Source organism: Accipiter gentilis, chromosome 10 (assembly GCF_929443795.1).
Source record: "Accipiter gentilis chromosome 10, bAccGen1.1, whole genome shotgun sequence".
NCBI lineage: Eukaryota > Metazoa > Chordata > Aves > Accipitriformes > Accipitridae > Astur > Astur gentilis.
Window position 1 is genome coordinate 7,291,992 of NC_064889.1, and position 21,585 is coordinate 7,313,576.

The following is a 21,585-nucleotide window of genomic DNA, read 5'->3' on the forward strand; positions in this document are numbered from 1 at the left end:
GGTATTGGATTTCTCAGACCTCATTGATTAAACCTTGACCGAGTTAAACTTTGAACTCTGTAAATGCATGCTTTGAATATGCTTTTGAAGTTTGTAGTCAAGAGCTGTTGAGGTTATCACTGAAAATGTCCACATTTTTCTCTTGAATCATGAGTACTTCAAATTCTACTACTTTTCTGCCACTGAGAATGAAGTGTCAACTTCCGTGGCAGTGATTTGGGACCAAGCTCTGAATCATGGATTTCTACTGGATTATTGGATTGGACATTTCTTCTTCCTTTCAGCTCTCCAGACAGCTGAACAGGGATGGCTTGAACATTTTTCTCCTGGGTTTTGAACTAAATGCTCACTTATCTTGTATTAATTTGGGGTCAAAGAAAGTCCTAGAAACGACAGGATCTAGTTTCTGAAATGATGTTGCAGTATTTCAGGGGCAGGGCAGTGTAAGAGTCCTCTGCTTCCCTGAGCCAGGCTCTCGGGCAGGCTTCCATCTCCTTATATCAGTGCTAGGATCCACCTCTTCCACAGACTGGTAGGAGACCATGATGGAGCAGGGGAGAGATGCAGCTGCATGGAAAAGCCTGGTATGCTGAAACAATCAGGAGTACACAGGGAGTATGAACTACAACTCTGGAGTAATACCTTGGTGGTACTCCCTGGGGCAGTGATCCGCTGTCCTTGTCCTGCTCTGTGACAAAGAAAGGGTGTGCCACGCTCTCCAGACTTCCTCCAGGCCAGGGAAGCAACAGCTGGGTGTAGCTGGAACTGCCAAGTCTTTTGCCTACGTGTCAGGAGAGGGAGAAATTGAAAAGCCAAACAGTTTCTCATTAGAGAGAAATACAGAGTCTTCTATCAGTGCCAACAAAGCACATGTTTGACTTGCTATGAAATGTAAAATATTGCCCCTCCCTAAGAAGCATGAGGCTTCCTTTCGCAAGATTTCTTAGTTTAACTGGAGAAATCCCTTGTCTGCTCAGTACAGTAGGTTCAGTTCCGATTTTGAATAATTTTGTGATTTGTTTTTATTTTTTAAAAAAAATCCTCTTGCAAGAGAGGAGTAAATGTCATTATGTTTGGCAGAAGATGCTTTGTGAGTATGTGGAGTTTTGTCTAGACTTAATAATTTTTTTACAGCTCTGATTATAGGCCAAATCTAAAACATGTCAAAAATACCGTCAGACTTTCAGGATAGGTATAAATTTACACATTTTAGCACTCAAGCTGTTAATCAATGCAAAAGGAAGTTGCAATATCCTAGGCAGTACAAAAGCTTTTCCAGTCAGGATAGTCAAGCTCATGTCGTTTTTTTCACTTTCTTCCAGCAAAGATAAGCAGTTTGCTGAGTTTGGTTTCAAGATGCATAGAAAGTTTTTGTTAGATGATTCCCAATCCTTTGAGGGAAACTTATTAATGGGCCTGCATGTTTGTAGGATTGAGCTTATCTCTGCTTATTAGCTTGTTATCCAGGAGCTTTTTGGGGAAGGTGGCTTTAAAGGGGAGAATCTCTCTATGGTTTTAATACTGAATCTTCCACCTCAAAGGAAGTACTCCTGGGGGAAATAAAGAACAAGTGTGTTAGGACCTTTCTTCCATGTACTGTTTCCTTGCACTTCGAATGCTTGGTTACAGGATATTTGCATCTGCTAGTTCAGAAAATTTGCTAAAATGTCACGTCTCTAAAATATATGTGGGGTTTTTTCCAAATGAAAATTCTGAATTATCCAGACAAGAATTGGTTTTCTACAGTGATGTAAACAGCTACACAGGGAAATTATTCTGCAAGAAAACATTTTAAAATATTTCTGGGAAATATCTTCCTAGTTTTTGAGCTAAAAATACAACACTCATAATGAACTAACAGTGAATACCCACAGCAGCTACCTTTTCCCTCGTATCGCTGATTCTCTAGCAGTTAGTTTGCATTTTATGCAGAAGGTAGAAATTAGCAATGTAAGTTGTTATAGAATTGTAAAGAGTAATATGACTTGTTACTCTTGTTTTTAAGACAGTGAAAGAGTGAGAGTTATATAACAGATATAAATACATACACGAGCTCTTTTTGTGGTTGAGGTGATGATCAGTTTCAAAAAAACATGGACATAACAACTGAGCATTTGGGGGGCTTTATACAGGATAAAGGACTCCTGGTGTTTGAAACCCATGCCTTTTCTTTGTTTTGAAAAATCTTGGTCTTTATATGCTGTAATGGGCCTGTGTTTCACAATTATCAAAGTAGTCTTTCAGATTGTATTCTTTATAGCACTACTCTGGTAATTATATCCCATAGAGACTTATCTCTGGGAAAAACCATTTGGGTATACCTTCTGCATTTTCACATAAATAATGGCAAGTATGGTATTTGCAGTCAGGGTGGGCCAGTTTTGAACAGTTACCATCCAATTAATTATCCAGCTGTTTCCCAGTAGTGCAAACTCCTGAATCGGAGTCATGAATCTCCATTTTGGTGATTGTGTGTAAAATGGGTAAAACTTATTTTACTGGCTAAACAACAGCTGTATATTTGTTTTAGGGCAAAGATCTGGGGTAGAGTGTCTAACTGTTGTGCTCTATATAATACCTAAATATTCCAGCATTTGTTCACACTCCTCAGGTTAATTCCTCACTCATCTCTCTATTGTGGGATCTGTGGGAAATACCAAGATGTGTTTATTGGGGCTTAGATCTATCTGCAAAAACTATACTGCACAAATATATTGCCCAGCCCTTTGCTGGGCTTTGAGTGGAGTTTAATTAAATGCAGGGGTTTTATATGTATCCAACAGCCTGGAAAGGGAGATGTGCAAAAATGGCTCTAGATGATATAAAGCTAGTTTGTAGTTAGCAACAGTTCAACCTAGAGTTTGCATAATGCAAATAACTTGTTACAATTCTGGCTTGTTCCTTTTGTAATAAATGTCATTGCTATGCCAGTTCCATTTTTATGCTATTTGGTTTTTCTGTAGCGAGTTCATTTGGTGTCTTAGCATGTCCTTTGTAAATGTTGGCTTTTTGCTGTATAGGACAAGAGGCTGTTTAATTTCTGTATAATGCTCCATTGTGCCCTGAGATTAGCTCAAGTATATTTGAGCCTAAATAGAAGAAACTAACTAGAAGAGTACTAACAGAGCATATGTTAGGTTTCCTTTTAATTCTTTGTAGGAAAGAAGATTGCTGAAGTGTCTTTTCTGTTTCAGAGTTATTCCCTAGCGTTGTGACTTTGTGTGTCTCGCATACTTAATTAAATAATTTTATTGTCAGATTAGGTTGTGAGTAGTTAATTACTTGCAACCTTTTATTGAGGTCTCATGGTATACTTTTTTTATTCCATGACTGGCAGAATTCAAACACAGGTTTGTTGTAGGAAAATGCTTAGAACATACATCTTTAATAAATTCATTATATCCAGAAATTGGTAATACAACGATGAGGTGTAAAACATAACAGGGGTCTTCTGTAAGATTGAATTCACTGTTTATATAGTACAGCCATCAGGCCCATAACTTTTAACAGAGTTTTTAATGTTATGAAGTAAAAGTTTAGAGGAAATCTGCTGGCATGCTGATGAGAGTTGATAGTGCCTGAAATCCACCAAACTACATCAGTCACATATTCAGAATATTAATAGTATCAGTAGAGAAATATCTCATTGCAACATGGTTTGGGTTTGGTGAATTCTTGCTAAACAAAATAGCAGAGCTGAAATTATGGTCTTATTTTATCTAATTTTTACCCTTTGACGCCAAGGGAAATAAGACTCTGCAGATCACGAGCTTAGTCAAATAGTCCTAGCACTGTGTTGGTGCCAGATGCACAATGGTGTTGAGGTCTCACAAGGGCTAGTCACACATACATGTCCCACTAATAATTTAAGGCCAGCTGCAATCCCATTTCATTTATTCACGTAGATTGATGATGATTTCTGTAGTACCTAGGTGCTGTTAGGACAGAAATAGTTGCTGGTATTCTGTCTGTCCTGTCTTTTGAAAATGAAATTTAAGAGAACGGGCTTACATTCATTCAGTTCATTTACTGTATGCCAGCTATTGCAAAATGAAAGCATGTCAGTTCTATTCTCATCTCGTCCTAGAAAGTTAAGTGACTGTCCATATCATCCATTTTGTTCAGAACAATGCTGGTGCTGTTGTTTTGGCCCATGGAAATTCAAGTACAGTGTCCTAAACCAAAAAATGAAAAACTGTAGCCAAGCATTTTGGTTATGTTAATTTCCTTTTTTTTTTTTTACCGATTGAGCCATAACACTGTGATCTTACCAATGCAACAGATTGCCTTTTTTAGAAGAAAAGTTGTTATTAATCAGAGGGCTTTTTTTTAAGGTTACACCTCCAGCCCTGCATCAAATACATTTCCATCTGCAAGGATTTTTCTTGTTTTTAAAAAAAAAAAAAAATTGAGCCATAATATCTAATTTTCAGTTGCCCATTGATAGCAATGCACTGATAAAATCTGCCCATCCAGAATGAATTTGGAAATAAATTTTTGTTTCATTACCCTGAAACTTCCAGAGATCTTAGTGAACAGCAAAGAAAAATGTTTGGGCTGCTCTCCTGCTCCACCCCACCTCAGCAGATATGAGTCAGCATCCTGTCCATGCAGCGTGATTCCCAAATGTGAAGTACAAGCACTTTCCATTAAATGCCAGAGCAATGAGTTAACTTCATATTTCCATCCACAAAGCATACGAATAAGAAACTTGGATGCAGTCATTTGTGGGCTTCGAATCTATCACAATTGTGATAAAACTTGAAAATGTCATTTGCCTTTTTTGAATGCCAAGAATGGTTTAAATGTAGAATTTATTAAAAAGCTTAAGACATTGGCGTATGCTGTGGCCCTGCAACAGCTGAAAGGCCCAATGTCTGTCTGTCTGTCTGTTTGTGGCCATTTCTGGACCGGGAGAATTTGTTTTCTTTTATAAAATGGGAACACTTTAAAATGTGCAGGAGTAGATTATGGCTGAAATGTGCAGTCAGCATGTTTTCAAACCAAAATTTCTAACTAAGACATATGATGCTTTCCAGGGCCTTTTGACTTTTGCAGGCCAAGCTTGTGTGAATAAGAGCACTGAGGTAGGTCTGCCTCAGCATGAGCTAAGGTTGTGAGGCTATCAAGTGCAGTATTTCATCATGAAAAATGTGGTGAAGAGACAGAAAGGAATTTTGAATTTGACTCATCATTTTAGATTCTGTAGGGGCTAAAAGGACTTCTGCAACATTCACACTTTATATTATTAATTTTATAATATCTGTTGCGGTCCTTTGTTTCAAGTTGCTGTGAGGTTGCTTTGGGTAATAAGGAAAATAAATTTAGATGGATTCTGGCAGGGATCTGAGTCCTGCTAGTAGCTGCTGATCCAGTCCTTACTTTATGTTTTTTATCAAAAAAATCATCATTTACGCTGATGTGTGTGCAAATGGGAAAGAAGCTATTCATAATACTTGCAGTAAATGGGGAGACCCGAGTCAAAACTCTGGGCTTGTTCTGACCTCTAGATTAGAGACTCCTAATTGCTTTAAAACCTGGCGTGCAACTCATCAGAAAAAATAACTAGTTACACATTATCTTTCTGTTGCAGAAGAATATGCACTGTATTAGACATACAGTATTTAGAGATAGTTTTGCCTCTTCTAAGCTTCATCCAGTCAGTCTGGAAACAGTCCAAAACAAATGGTTACACAGCATAGCTATAGGTTAGCTTGATATTTGAGCATAACAATGAGAGCTGTTCTAGCTATCTCCTCTGTCTGTTATAAGCTATGCTAACTTTTCTGTCTGCAAGACTTTATTATCTGGACGTTACTTCCAGCTGGGCTGTTATTCTCCACCTGTGTATGAATGGCATGCATATCCAGACAGCTTTGGTTAACCAATAATGTACATGAAAATAGGAGCAGACGTTTTACACAGGGGCTGAATTCAGCGATACGGACACAAATATGCATTGGAGAATTGGGGAAGGGGACTCAAATTCTTTCACCTGAATCTTTTTACAAAGCATTCCAAGAAAAAGATTGTAATTGTCCTACAAAAACATAGTTGTGTTTGCTATTTTAAACAGAGAGTAAAAAATTTAAATTCAAAATGAGATTTTACTTGAGCAAGCTAGTGTGTCCTCAGCCAGGTGTTTGGAAATTTCAACCATCTACCATTTGATTAAGTACACCTGGGCTGACCTTTTCAGTTCTGTTCAGATACATTCAGTGTCAAAGTGTGCCACACTGTTTTTCTTATTTGTTACTCCAACTTTATTTTCCCCTGGATGCTCTGTATGTTGCTAACAATTCTTTTGTTTTACCTTGTGGCGGGCAGGCTTGCATTTCTAAACATTTTCCTTTGAGTAATGGAGGCTTGCTTCCTGCAAGGGTGTTTTTATAAGCTGTCAAAGTAAGAGAAAGTATTCAATATAACTTTAATGCTTAGTTAAGGGAATATCAATACAGTTTGTTTGGCTTTTTTTTGGCTATCTTTTGAGTCGCCAAAACCAAGCTGCAGATGAGAATTGTGATCAGAGGAAGAGCTGTGCCAGTCCGAAGAATGCAAGTTCAGGAGAATTCAGTCTGAAAGCAGCAAGTGAAGTGGGGGAAAGCGAGAGGGAATCTGAAGTGCAAGTCAGTAGCAGTAGGCAGGAGCAAGTGAAAAAGTGACAAGATGCTGCCTGCATTGGAAAGAACATACAGTAGCAAGTAGCTATATCTAGGAAATAACATCTGGAAATCCCACTTCCTGTACAACGTAAAAGCTTTTTGTCCATATGCATTGACCTGCATTGATGACCCCTACAGGATCAAATGCTGTGGTGTGTATAGGTTCTACTGACAGCCAGAGTATCTAACCCTAGATGCATGCTTTGGCTTTTAGTTTATAATAAGTGTCAACGATCTCCTTGCATTCAGCCTGCAGTTGTATTTAAGTGCACAGATTTGGAAAACTTCACTTAAAACTAAACCTTAAGTTTACTCACTTAAAAGATGGGTTGGGAGTTTGAGCGTCCAAGTCCTCTAGGCATGCTGGTTAAAACTTAGCATAGATCTCTGAGCAATGATTTCAGAAAAAGTAACACACATGTAATTCTTGCAGCGTCAAAAAGCCCTTCTGTCTTCTGAGCCGCTGAGAGAATGGGTTTACTTTCCCATTTTTACGTTTGGAGTGATTGTTAAGTGACTATGGGTTAAATAGAAAATATAACTGCTTTATTAAGAAGCCTTAATTGAAAACACTACCGAAATGACAGGGCAAGCTTTAGTAAGTACAAGTTCATGTCAGTTTTAAAGCCTGTGCTCTAGAGCAACTCTCTGCAGAATGCTGAGTGCCTGAACACAAGTACACAGACACACAAGTGAGGCAGAAAACAGAAGTAGCGAGGCTGATCACAAACTAGACTTCATTGAGGTATATACATGCCTGTGTATGTAAAGATCTGCATCACATCAAAAATTTGGGCTGTAATTGGTTGCCCTTTCTCCAAGGCCAGGACATGATACATACTAACTAATGAGAGCTGTTGGGCTTGGCTCCAAGACAGCACATATGCTGTGTTTTGGGTGTCAAAGAGAACAGTAACAAGAAAGCTTCTTTAACTCTTTGTCTGGTGTCTTTGTAGGTGTGGATGAGGTCACCATCATCAACATCTTGACCAACCGCAGCAACGAACAGAGGCAGGATATTGCTTTTGCCTATCAGAGGAGAACCAAAAAGGTAGCAAAATATGAAGAAATACCAAGTATTGAATATTTTTCTTGTGGACAGTTAGATTTTTCAGGGCTTGCATGTTTCACAGTTAGCTGGGTGTAAACTGAAGATAAGTATTATTTGCTTTATCTTTTCACTGAAATTGAAGATGCATCTACTTTGTCCGTGCTGTCAAATTTTAGGACTGGTGGGACTTCCAGATTTTTTGAGTATGCACAACTGGGACTGAAATCTGTTGGAGACAGTGGTTTCCTAGCACCTCCAGAAGTCATGATGGGTGACATGTCAGCCAGCCAGCCACAGGATTCCCTGGTGAAACATGCTAAACAATAGTGAAAAGGCATTAACGTGAAATCCCTCAGTTTGAAGGAAAAGATAAAAGGGAGATGCTTTAGGGGATTGGGGGTTTTGTGTTTGTTTGGTTTTGGGGTTTTTTTTTGTTAAGACAACTCAACATAAGGAAAGTATTCTGTTTCTGTTCACAGAGCTAGCTTAATTGAGAAAAGACTGCAGTCAGTTGTGCTACGAATGCTGCAGATGTGGAACAAAGTGATACAATGAGTTGAACTATCACTAGATATTATCCTGTCAGAAATACCTTAGGTACTGAGCTATTGATGGAGAGAAATCTGTAAAATGTGTGCAGAATTCTGCATAATGAGTCTTGCTGTCTGGAAGGCAAGAGCTGTTCTCTTGACTTCGGAAGTTTTGAGAATCTTACCATAATGTAAGTTTTATACCCATGAAAAAGAGGAAACTTGTATAGAATTAGGATTATGATGAATGTATCTCTTTCAGGTTTGCCAGACCGCAAATGGTAGTCCTCCAATAGCAGCTCAGAACGCTCATCTGAAACCAAATGTAAATCTAGAGTTAAATTTTGGAAATTCACCAACTTTTATGCATGGCTGGCTGATATAGGCACATGCAGAAGCATGCCCAAGTTGGACGCATGCATGTGTGTGCACACTTCTGCACCCTGGCGGTCACACCCTGTGGGCACTGGGAGAATCGTGCATATATAGAAATGGACTCTAGTAGTGAAACGTGTCACTTAAAGCTTTCTTAAATGTTTTGCATGACCACAAAAATGCGCAGTCAAGAAAATCTGCAACTTTTTTCATCTGTTTCTTTCTCACCTTTTTTCCTTGCTGTGACCCAAGAGCAAACTGAATTTATCGAGTTTAGCAAGTGCCAAAAAATAAAACAGTTTGTAGAAACAATGGAAATTTGCAGTAGAAACCACTCAGTGAAATAAACAAGTGAATGGCAAGAGAGGAGGAAGTGGGATATCAAAAGACATGTAGGTGTATCTTCTAAGGACAGTATCTCATGGGTTTTTTGGGCGATGTGTTGTGGTGTAGTAGACTGCTTGTTTTATGTGTTGCAGGATTTCTCAAGAGATCATTATGATTTTAAACAGTTGCAGATCTACCTCTATTTTCATTCATTTGAAGTTGAGCTGTGTCTAATGGAAACTATTGGTAATCTTGAGGAATGGTGTTTGATCTATGCAATCTTTCCCCATCACCAGCGTTAATGGAGCTACCAGTGAATACTGGGGGTTCTGCCTGTGTGTCTTTGTATGTGTCTGGTCAGTCCTAACTGCCACCAATAGTCTCTAACTTTGAAATGAACTGCTAATATCCAGATGCTCATTTGGAACACTTAGTAAAACATTTTCTCTTTGCTATTTATAGATTAATGATATCTATCGGTTATCTGTTTCCCACTTCTCCCTTAGAGCGCTCTTAGCCATGGCAAAGAATGGCAGAGTGGAGACCCTGCTTTCCTGGCAGGGGGAGAAGACCTTATTTCTCCAGAAGCCTGCTAATATGAGGGCAGGTGCTTGGTTCAGTTTGAGGTGGTTTTTGAAGTTATTTTGGTAAATCCTACTGTAGTGATTTGTATTTTCCTTCAGCCTTCACACCGAAGTGCAAAGATTGCAAAAGCTTCACTCATCTAATTGGAAGTCATGGCACTGTCCTAAAATGTGTTATAGAGAAATGCAATATCTTTGCTGTTTCAGCTGATGTCTGAAGAACCTGTTTTCACACAAATAAATGATGGAACACTGTATCCAAAACAGAGTTATCGTACTAAAATGTTTCAGACTAAAGCAGCTAGATGCCCAAAACCCCCATTCACTATCTTGGTCAGTCCATATGCTGTAAGTGCATACAGCATTAGCATATGTTAGTGCCCTGGTTTAAATGGGTGACTCTGGAAACGAACTAAGTGCCTTGGCTCTTTATCTGGTACAAACTTCTCTGCAATTTTGCTGAGGTCACTTTCTCTACTCCCTTTTCCCCTGCCCCTCAAGCTTACAAATTGTTAGTATAGAAACCAGCAATTGAAACGCAGCAATTCGCTTCTGAATGCTACAGACTTAACTTCAGCTTAGGGAATACATTGATCTGTGTGAAAGCCAAACTTGATCCCAGGGATTTCAACTTTGTAGCTACACTACAATAAAGCTGATAATCAGCATTATTCAAGTTGCACCTGAAAACCATAAAAGAGGACATGCCTCTGACTTTTATTTGCTACAGATTTGTGTGCATCCTGTGAAGTGAACATACCTGACTGTTTCTTTCTCTAGGATTGACCGACAATTAACAATAGAGACTTTGGCTACACTCTTCTGGTAGTTTCCTTGAAGACAGGGATAATTTTTCTGTGCTCGGGGACAATTTTTTCTCTTCAGCTAGCTGTTTGGGAACTGGTCCTGTACAGTGTAATAACTGTACAGTCAATTTTCCAATGTCTCAGCTAGTAAAGGGCTGGGATAATAGGAAAAAACACAAATAATACAGTGCTACTGGGAAAACTTTGGGAGTATGATGGAGAAGCACTGACCGCAGGGAGTCAAACTCGGATCCATCTGTGCTTATTAGCTCCAACAAGGTGTCAGTGCTTCAAGACTGGAGCAGAGCTGTTCAGATGTGTCTGCACCATGCTTCCCAGCACTTTGTCAGCCACCAGTGGATTTCTTCTTATTTTCAAAGGATGAGAAAAAATTTCTTTGCCCTAATTTCTTTCTTAGGCTTTCAGAAAAGAAAAGCTCTTTATGTTCTGTTTCATTGTCAGTCAATTGTGTAAGAAACACTGTTGCAGGCTTGGAGACTTAAAGCACTACAGGCTGAATTCTCTGGAGATCAGAAGTGAGTTTTAATTTTTTTCTTCCTTCATCCCTCCTTTTTCACAGGAACTTTCTGCAGCTCTCAAGTCTGCTCTGTCGGGTCATTTGGAGGCAGTGATCTTGGGCTTGCTGAAGACACCAGCACAGTATGATGCCTCTGAATTGAAAGCTGCCATGAAGGTAAATGAGCTTTGAAATTTAAGTATGTTAGTCTGATGTTGCTGTCTCAGGAATGAGTATGGACTTCATATCCAAGGGCACAGTTTTCAAACATGTCCACTGATTATTATTTTATTTAGTACTACAGTTTAAGTATCCAGCTGCAAGGCATCCAAAATGAGAGAATTTCTGGAACCATGTGATTTTTAAACTGATAATTAAATCCTCTCTTTAAGGAAATACATAATTTTCGTCAGGTCAGGAATAACTGATAGGCTGCTCTGGCTGGTTGCTGCATTGCTGACTGCTCTTAAAAACAATATACAGGTTCATAGTAGAAAAAAAAAACATTAAGAGGGCAGCTGTTAGCTGGAGCTATTAAATCCTCTGCTAGCATTTATAGGCTTAAACAGTAGTTTCCAGTTACTGGGTCGTATTACTGATCTTGAAAGAACATCCTGTACCAGACCTGCCTCTGTGTAGAACACGAGGAGGAGGATGGGGCGTCAAAAGCAGTCTTTGGAGAAAAAGTGCAGCAGTGAGTAACTGTGTTCAGTCCCCTACAATCACAGGCAAGTGTGGAACAGGTTGCTGGTTTAGAAATACCCGCTGTGTAGGCCACTGAAACAAGACTTTGAGAGGTGCTCATGCCACTGCATTCACCTTTCTAAGCAAATGAAGGTTTGGGTATTTGTATTTATAATTATCACTTCAATTCTGAACGTTCTTGGTTGGGTTAATTTTTTAAAAATAATTAAAAAACAAGTATTAAAATATGTCTGTTGAAATTGAGAACAATTCAAAAAAACAATTAATTAATTTATCCAGACTATGAAGAAGGAGTTAAAAAACAAACAAGCAAACAAAACCACCCCCTCCAGCACCCCACCCCACCAAAAAAACCCAACTCAAACCCAAAAACCCAACCCAGTATGGAGATGGTAACTCTTCAATTATGGGCCAAATCCCTTCTTTGAGTAATCACATGCTGCCCTCTTCTGGTTTAAGTAGAGGCTAGCCATAATTTACTGTGAATCAGATCAGTATGGTTTGGGGTTTTTTTGTTGGGTTGGTGTTGGTTTTTTTCAATGTCTTACATCTGTTATATTATATTTAGGATGACCATATGCTTATATAGCATTTATGCTGTATTTACAGCCGGAAGACCAAGCCATTACCTCAGAGTAGCCACAAATGCAGAATATTCTATTCTCTCCATAGGTCAGCTATTCTCAGCTCCCAAGCACAAATCTGAATTTGCCTGAGCTTAAGTTTGACTTGATACATACAGCGTAATAAACTATGATATGGGAATCAAAGTTGGGTAAAGCAAAGTTCTCACTGAGGAGTTAATTATTTTTCTGGTACACATTCTTACAAAATACTTTAAAAATATTCAGAAAATCTTAAATTTTGTTAGCCTTTATTTCTTCTCCAGATACCTATTAGAACCACTCTGTGGAAAGCTATCCTCCTTTTTTTTTTTTTTTTTTTTTTTTTCTTTCCCTTCCTTCAATAGAGACACTTTTTCCAAGAGGGTAGTTTTCCACATTACCCCCATTTTCCCAGCAGACTCCTCTTGCAGTCCTGTGGAAGCCATGCCCATTTTTGCCACATATAAAATGACGTTCTGTTACAGATGGGCTTAACAAACAGCATCCTAACAGGAGGCATAAGAGTGTTTTTTCTGTGTGCTGGTGATGCTGGAAGATGAGGGTAATGAGATTAGCATGAACATAATTCATTAGTAAGTAAGTAACAAAACAGAATGAAAAAATCACCGCTGGAGTCTATTTTTTAAAAAGTTTCTTTTCAAAATATTGAGGCATCTGGCTGCCAAATGGCTTTACCAACTAGTAACCCAGACATCCTCAGTGGTCACTGGAGAGAAGCATCTTCAGCTCATCCAAGTTAATCTTCTGTTCTGAGCCTGTCCTTCAGAGTTTTCTGTCTTTCTCCAGGAGCAAGAATATTGCAGTGTTGTTGGCAATTTTTAATTTTTAATTTTTTTTTTTAATTTGGCTGTTTATCTATATAAAATAATTGAACAAGGTTTAGAGCACATTGATCAAGTCACATTATTTTGGAGTATCTGAGTTACTATAAGGCTTAATTGATAGCTGATACATTTTGATGTGGTTTGTAATTTTGTTACAGTGATAATACCTATATTACTTTTTAAACAGTAGTAATGCAGCTTAGTTCACAGTACTGATTCTTCATTGACCTTGATCACAAAAGTAGCTTTGAAATATTATATAAGACCTCTCAATTCATTCAGCTTGTTCAAAAAAATTTAAAATCTAAATATTTAGTTCATCATACTAAATACATTTTAATTTCTTAATATAGCTAATAGTAATATTGTTTCATCTGTATTTGTGCATTGTGAAGTACATGGAAAATATGGACAATTCAAGAGGGGCTACTTATGAGCTAGAAGTGCAGAAAATGCTTAAATCTTTGCTGAGTTGGAGACAAGGCCAAGGCTAATGATGGTGTCATCCTTGGCTTTGCATTTATAGTGGAGGAGTTGTATGGCTGGAGGTGGGGAAGACAAGCAGGAAAGAACAAGTTGATTGCTGCCCATCTGTGTGCTAAGAATCAGATTTTCTTCATGTGCTCTTAATGGACAGAAAACAATCACACATGGACCATGATAAGTTGATCTCATCCAGTACGCTGTGGGGAGGCCACTGAGTGTTGCAGACGCTCGCAGCAAATGCATATTGCCCAGAGATGGTGTCTACAGGATCTCAAAACTATTGGAGTAGTATTTGGCAGCTAAAAATGTTCCATCTGGGGTTTCTCAGGTGCAGTTGGCAAAAAATATCCCCGAATCGTTGTGAAACTGTTAGAGTGAGAGAAAGGAGATGTCTGTAAAATATTTTTAAACCATTCAAGCATGCCTGTTCATTTCTAGCACCTAACTGAATCCTACATGTGTTGCAGGGTCTGGGAACTGATGAAGACACACTCATTGAAATCATCTGCTCACGAACAAATCAGGAGCTTAGTGAAATTAACAGGGTCTACAGAGAAAGTAAGTTTACTTTGGAAGTTTCAGTGTACTATGTTTTTACACTAAGTTAGCTGGATAAGTTCCCCTCAGTGTGAATTTGATTATTAGAGTCGCTTATACAACATCTGCTTTGATTCTCTGGCAGTTGGACATAAGACAGGATTTTGTACTGGTGTCCTTGATATTTGTGTGTGTTTATATAGTTTCATCTTGTTGCTTGGTAGCAAACAAATTGGAGAACATTTGTACTCATGTAAGTTCTGTCTAAATGAGGGTTTTTTGTAAGCTAGATGCATTCTGTCCGCAGTGACAGAATGAATTATGTTAGATTTATGGATTCTAGGATCAATTATGTAATAAGTAGGTGACTCAAGCATGCTTACAAGTTTATTTGCTAGACTTGCCAGAAAAGACATGAAATAAAAGCATGTATTCTGTTTTTCAGCTTTTCTAAGCATGTTATCTGATTGAAGCTATAATTCTTAGTTGATTATAAGTAGATATAAGAGTGATCTAAGATCTATCCTCAAAAAAATATTACTTTTCCTTTAATATACCTTATATTTTTATATTGACCATTCGGGTTGGGTTTACTGCAATTCAGTAGTGCATCTGTCCAGTGCCTGTTTCCCTGAGCTTCAGAGTTGAGTTTCACCACAAATAGACTGAAATATATAAAACTGCTGTGTGCTAATGCTTAACAGTTGTCGAGCAGTTCTGTTAAGGTCTGGCTAATTCAAAAAAAGACAAGCAAAACCAATGTAGTCTTAATGGCCAGTATTGAAAAAAAATAATATGTCTCAGCAAAGAGAATGCTGCTGCTGTAGATTAGGTTGCTGTTGAAGAGAGAATGTGATTTTGTAGTAATATAGAGTATGACCGCTTGGAAAGCAATGAAAATGTTTAGACACCAGACCAGAATCACACACAGCATTCCTTTGATTTATCATAACAGCTTTTGTCTTTTACATTAAACTTGTAATTGCAGTTATCCAGTCATAAATCCACCAGTGGAGGCAGCCTAAATGCTATGTTTATCAAAGCAAACATTCATTGGTAGCTAAGAATGATCTAATAGGATATTGAGCTTAAAAAAAAAAAAAAAATTCCCTTCCTTTTAATAGCCTCAGGCTTTCCTGTTATCTTTCCATGACAGACTTTCATTGCTTGAGAACTCTCATGACTAGCTGGTAGCAACATTGTTTTTGTTGTATGCAAGCATGCATTTGTTTTCATTGTCTTCCACATGTGACTTAGATTGTAGCTGTTTGTTTGCGCGCGTAAAACACAGTAATTAGCAGCTGTTTTTCCTGTAAAGGAGTATTTGTAGGACAACGTTTACTTGAGAATTTTTTGTTTTCTAGTGTACAAGACAGAGCTGGAAAAGGACATTATATCGGACACATCTGGTGACTTCCGCAAGCTAATGGTTGCCCTGGCGAAGGTGGGTCTATTCATATTGTTCCACTTTTCCTAAAGTGCTTACCCTTTGGTAACTGACTGATGGCTGCCAGTAAAACAATTGGATTTCTGATTCACTTTTAAATTTCCTTATATTTTCACTCTCTTTTTGGGGAAAAAAATATTCCAATGTTGAAGGGCAAAGTATTTTGACAGAAATGCAGCATTCATAGCAGCAGCTTCATAATGGAGTGGAGCATACTGTTACTCATTTAGCAAATTCAGATTAAAAAAAATCAAAGAGAAAAGATTATGCATATAGCAAACTGCTTACTGTCTATTAAACCTCTTCTAAATACTGCTATCCTTGTTTGAAGGGCAAAAGGTGTGAAGATACCTCTGTGATTGATTATGAGCTGATTGACCAAGATGCTAGGGTAAGTGCTGGTAATGACTATTGAATGTCTTACGTTGATCAAGCTTCTGGGGATATTGAAAGTACAAATATTATGGGAATGAGAAGCATTTATGAAAGTAGGTGTGTATATTTCAGATTGTCTTGCACAGTAATATTTGCATGCTGTCAAGGTATCTGCCGTTTAAGATCCTGATACCTTCAGTTATCAGTTTTCACAGGCTGCTTACCCACAAGTACCTATACAGAAACTCTCTGGTATTTCCCTTAGGCATATTGAGAAAGAGAGCCTGTAATGAAAGGAAACGCATAACATTGTGAAGACTGGCTGCAACCAAGTAATTGTGTAAGATTGAGAGAAGTATCATTGAACTTAGTGGCTGCTAATGCTTGTTTATTACATCTGTATGTCAAGAGCAGCTCTGCTGAGGTAAACAGAGCTAAATACAGAGTAAAACCTGTAGATAGAGGTAAATACAAAGTAATTAGTCTTAGTTTCAGTTTAGATCCATAGATCTTGTCCTGGTGGTCTGCCCAATCATGTGTCCTTTTGTGTTTCTCCCACTAACACAGTTCCAGTAGGGCTTGTTTTCTAGTAAGGGAACAGTATACATTTGTGATGGCTCCTTGTGTAACTCCTGATTTTCATGATTTTGCTTTTCATTCCAATCCCAGGAGCTGTATGATGCTGGTGTGAAGAGAAAGGGAACTGATGTTCCCAAATGGATCAACATTATGACTGAGAGAAGTGTCCCCCACCTGCAGAAAGGTACTATTTGAGAGACACATTTATTTTTTTCCTGTAGGAGAAAGTTATGCTAAAGTGGTAACTATTTTGTCCCAGATGTGATTGAAAGGAGTGTGAAAAGCACTCGTAAAACATAGGAGATCTCATAGATCTTAATTCATGTCCAAGCTGTTAATTTTTTCAAAAAATGTAGTTATTTCTGTGGATGTGTTAATCTCACAGTTAGAATGTGTGTAAAGAGCTCTTTTTTACACAGGTGTAACAGTGCTCAATTACATGTCACATACACCGGGAACAAAAACGTTACAAATCTAGAAAACATGACTGCAGGAGACCTTGAGAAGTCCTTTAGCTTTTCCCTCTGTCTTAGGGAAGCTTAGCTATATCATGTGTTTAAATCTGACAGTGAAGACTTTCAAAAGCAGCTCTGACATTGCTGTAAGAAGCACATGGGAAAGCCATTTGAAGGCTTTTCTTTACTGGGCCTAAATCACTGTTGTTTCAAAAAATACTAGTACAGAATTAATATGGTATTTTTCCAGATTATGGAGGTGTTCAAGTAAAACAAAAAGGTCATAGCATGGGAACTTTGCTATCAGCTGACAAACTTAGGCTTGTACTTTGATAAAGTTCTCAGAAGCACTTGGACAGATATTTTTTTAATCATGTGTCTCTGCATTGCTGTCTATGTTTTTGATCTAGGTCGTTACTTTTACCAGTTCTTGGTCTGGTTTTGATTTTACCTGATTTCTTTCTTGTGATAGTGTTTGACAGGTACAAGAGCTACAGCCCGTATGATATGTTGGAGAGCATCAAGAAGGAGGTTAAGGGAGATCTGGAGAATGCCTTCCTTAATCTTGGTGAGTTACCCTGAAGTAAAGACTATCTTTAGATAGGATCTTTTCAGTGTTCTTGCAGTATATCATGATAAGGATAGAGCCCAGCTTCCTCTGTGTTGCTGGATGAGAACTAAACTGGACATGCTGGTATTATTGGATACATCAGTGTATTTTAGGATATTACAGGTATTGAGAAGTAGCATATTTTTGCCTTCTGCAAAATACAAACCTTGCTTTCCAGTTGAAAATAAGAATGCGTGTGTTTTTGTGATCTGTTGATAGTTCCACTTTTGTTTGATGTAGAGTCTTAATGTTTGTTTTGCCAGACAAACAAAAAGGTTGGAACACATTAAGTGTTCTATGTAGACATAGGCTGGAGAGAGAACTGTGTGTGTGTGAGAGATGAGCGGTGGAGGATGCTAGAGGCTAATAAAAGAGCTGATTTGGCACTGAATTCTCTGAAATGGGGAGATAAGGTGTAAGGCTGGTATTGTGGCATGAGATGAAGATGACGAGGATGTCGCCAAGTTTCAAAGGAAATTCTTTAAGAGGAAAATCCATTTCAGACTAAGGTTGAACTGAGAGCTCTGTAATGCAAATGGAGAATAAACAGAGCTCAGCCTTGAAAGGGAGACTTCTCATGGATTAGCATACAATGAGTGTTTTCAGAAAAGAGGTTGCTTTATAGAAGTGGAAGAATGAATTGTGGCGTATGTGCAGGAGGGCTAGCATTCTGGAACAATACTAGCAATGGAGGGAAATACTTTCTCAGATTATAAGGATTTGTGGTTCAATCACAAGCTTAGCCAAACAACTTCTAAGTAACAACTCAGGTAAAAATAATTTCTCTTATGTCCCCTTTTGGAGAAACTTTTGCTGAAAACCTTATTTTGACTACTTGTCATGTCTTTAAAATGGCTCCAAGATTCTGTGTTCTGCGTTTCCACGTATAGGCAGTGTGTTTAACTATTCTTATCTCTCTCCAGTCCAGTGCATTCAGAACAAGCAGCTGTATTTTGCCGACAGACTGTATGATTCCATGAAGGTAGGGAAGACTGTTCTTTCTTTCTACTAATTTTTTCTTGCCATTGTTTCATCAGATATTGATTCCTTAGGCACTTGTATTCATATGATGACTGGCATGATGAATAAATTAACAATGACTTAGTATTGTTCAAAAGCATTCTTTAACAGTTACAAGCCTAGACCATCTATTCAGATGCATCTGGTATAGGGAAAATCATAATAATGATCTTTATTAGATCAGTTGATTATAATTAGCAAAGTTAGACACATCTTTTGCAGGTAACCAAGAGCTGATAGCAGAAAAAGCTGCTTATTAACATGCCAAAATAAGACACTAAATTTGCCTCAAAACATTTTCCCAAGAAAAGGGGTGAAGAGAAAGACCTGGTGGCAGGCATTAGGCAATACCAGGAAGACGTCCTGGTGAACCAGAACTGCTGCTTACTGTCTAAGTAGCTAGATTTGTGACTGGAAGTTGGTCAAACACTGCTGATGAGAAGGGTATGTTGATGCTCAAATTCCTGGATCATAATAATGACCTTAGTTAGAAGATTTAATTCATTGTATCTTTTATTGCTACATCTCAATTGCCTGTAGTCTGCTGTCTTACAGTCGGGTATGGTGGCCTTTTATGCGTTTCAGCTATTACAGTTCTAAATGTGTTTCTGCTTTTCTAGGGCAAGGGAACCCGTGACAAGGTTCTGATCAGGATTATGGTCTCCCGCTGTGAGGTTGACATGCTGAAAATTAAGAGTGAATTCAAGAGGAAATATGGAAAATCCCTCTATTATTTCATCCAGGTAAGTTTTTCAGCTTTCTTTTCATATCAATTGTATGGACCTTTGCAGCAGTCTTCATTGGATTAATCGTATCGTTAGAATTCATGGGAGGTGTTTTAGAGGCTGCAGTGAGAACAATAAATACATTATTATCCATATGCTATTAAAAACCCCCACCTTTAACTTTGCAGTTTACAGCTAGTACAACTCCTGGCAGCCACCTGAGGGTATATGTAGGCTTTGTGCAATCAGCTCATGTGTTATGAAGGAAAATTCTGTTCACATGTCCCGATCCTCATACCAAAAGAAAAGAAAAACCAGAACTGCTCTGTGATTGCTAAGTGAGAATAGAGCCTCTAAATTGCTGCTCCCCTTCATTCATTTCAGTGCTCAAGGAGTACGCTTTTCAGCTTGAGTGATTTTTGCCCATTTCTGTGATTGGGCAGGAGCTATAGGTCCTAGGTTTTATTTAACTTGGGGCATAGGTAAAGAGCTTGTGCACCTGTTTAAAAACTAGTCTTCTACCCACCCTCACAACAACATATGATACATTATTCCTCGTGTAGATGAAGTTGAGTCAAAATCTTAAGCCAGAATCTTTTCCTGAAGATGCCAATTTTAGGTTATATGCAAATTTTCAAAATAGTGAACTTCATGTATTATTTTTGCGGTGATCAGTGAGGAGAATCGAGTCCTTCAGCTTTCCTTTGTTGAGTTACCTTTTTCATAACAAAATTTCTCTCCCTTCTTGGCCTTGCATTTGTATTGCAAGAATGATAAATAATTTCAATTCACACATAAGTAAAACTCAGTCTAGATTAGTCTCCTCCAGGCTGATAAGGCTTCAACTACAAAACATAGTCTGTCCCACAGCTTTAGAATATAATGCATATACTTTCATATTTTGTGACTGTTTCCTTATATGTGTTTTGTATTTTTCTTCCCTTGCTTTACAGCAAGACACAAAAGGGGATTATCAGAGGGCGCTGCTGAACCTGTGTGGTGGAGAGGACTGAAAGCTGTGAGGGAAGAAACCCAAATCCAGAGACATGCCTTTTTTGCTCTTCGTTTTATTGTAATCCTAGAAAAGATTGACTTGCCTAGCTAACCTTGATTTGCCTTTATATCTGCAAGAGCACTGATGTAGTATGCTTTCTGGTGCTGTATGCGCTTCTCTCAGCAGCAGCGCTCTGCTTGGCTCTGCCAAAGATCCTAACAGTGCCTAGCCAGGGAAACTAACCTTCCAAAGATAAATGAGGTTACAAGTGCTTGTGAGAGACTCTGCCTCCTCTCTGTGTGATGTTTCTAATAAAACATAAATAAAACTGAAGTCTTTCAGACCTTTAATTTGAAAACTGCGTGAACAGTTGATATATACTTAGCCTTCGCCATCCATGTTCTGTGTTGTTTTTTTCCTCCCAGGGTTCACTGCTTGCGGCTGAAACCTTATCTTCCTCCCTCGAAGCCCTTCCCCTGTTTAATGATTCAATTTCTTAACAGAAGCAAGCCCATTCTCTTGATTATTCCCCCCCCCCCTTTTTTCTCCCCCAAAAAGTGACTCTAAAACCTGAGCCCCACCTTTCCCTGCCTGTGTGCAAGGGGTGAACGCTTTTGAATCCCTCTTAAACATTTAAACGTTTTCTGTGCCTGCGTGCGAGGGGCAAATAGTTGTGAATCCCTCTTAAACATTTAAAACAGCCTGTCTGTCTGTAACAGAAGCGTTTCCTTCAGAAATCCCGCAGCTGGGGCACGCTGCGGTAGATGTGTGACCAGGCCGCGAAGCAGGGAGGAACGAAGTGGGTGCCGCTTATTTTTTTTCGTGAGGAGGGAGTTTCCCGCCTTTCCTCTTCCCGCCCTCCCCGCTCCTCTGAGAGGAGGTTTGGACGCGGAGGCAGGGGCTGTCTTTGCTCCCTGCCTGGCGGACAGCAGGGGACAGAGCCGGAGGCCGGGCCGGGCCGTCCCCAGCCGCGGCGGTCGGCGGCTGCCGACGGAGCGGCGGTGGGGCTGCGGTGCCCTCCGGAAGGCGCTGGTCGCCCGCCGCGGCGCTTCAGTCAGCCTCCGCGGCGTCTTGGGAGCGTTGCGGGCTGGTGTCCGGCTGAGGGGGACTTCGGACCGGCCACAAAACAGCGAGGAGCCGTTAACGGGGGTTGCAGGCCCTCGCCGTGCCCCCTGCGCTTGTGCTGGGCGGCCGGGGCTCCTGTCTTCCTCCGTGTGGTGACAGGTATTTCAGACTGTAGTTGTAGCCGCGGTGAAGTAAGCTCACTCACCCGGTAGCATGCACTTGTCTTACTGTAACATTATCTCCTACTACTGTATGAAAGTCATATCCAAATGTTAGGAAAAAGGT

General features: G+C 39.2%; 1 protein-coding gene across 2 annotated transcripts in view; it reads left to right on the top strand.

Moving 5' to 3' along the window:
• ANXA2 (annexin A2) overlaps positions 1 to 20,593 on the top strand; it is a 30,587-nt gene extending 9,994 nt beyond the window's left edge. For both annotated transcript variants that reach the window (XM_049813341.1, XM_049813342.1), the window contains exons 4-13: positions 7,619 to 7,713; positions 10,916 to 11,029; positions 13,961 to 14,051; positions 15,395 to 15,474; positions 15,809 to 15,868; positions 16,522 to 16,615; positions 17,359 to 17,454; positions 18,420 to 18,478; positions 19,137 to 19,259; positions 20,195 to 20,593. In XM_049813341.1, the coding sequence (XP_049669298.1) occupies positions 7,619 to 7,713; positions 10,916 to 11,029; positions 13,961 to 14,051; positions 15,395 to 15,474; positions 15,809 to 15,868; positions 16,522 to 16,615; positions 17,359 to 17,454; positions 18,420 to 18,478; positions 19,137 to 19,259; positions 20,195 to 20,254 (872 nt within the window). In that variant the 3' untranslated portion in view covers positions 20,255 to 20,593. The remainder of the gene's footprint in view (positions 1 to 7,618; positions 7,714 to 10,915; positions 11,030 to 13,960; positions 14,052 to 15,394; positions 15,475 to 15,808; positions 15,869 to 16,521; positions 16,616 to 17,358; positions 17,455 to 18,419; positions 18,479 to 19,136; positions 19,260 to 20,194) is intronic.
• Positions 20,594 to 21,585: the final 992 nt, after the last annotated feature.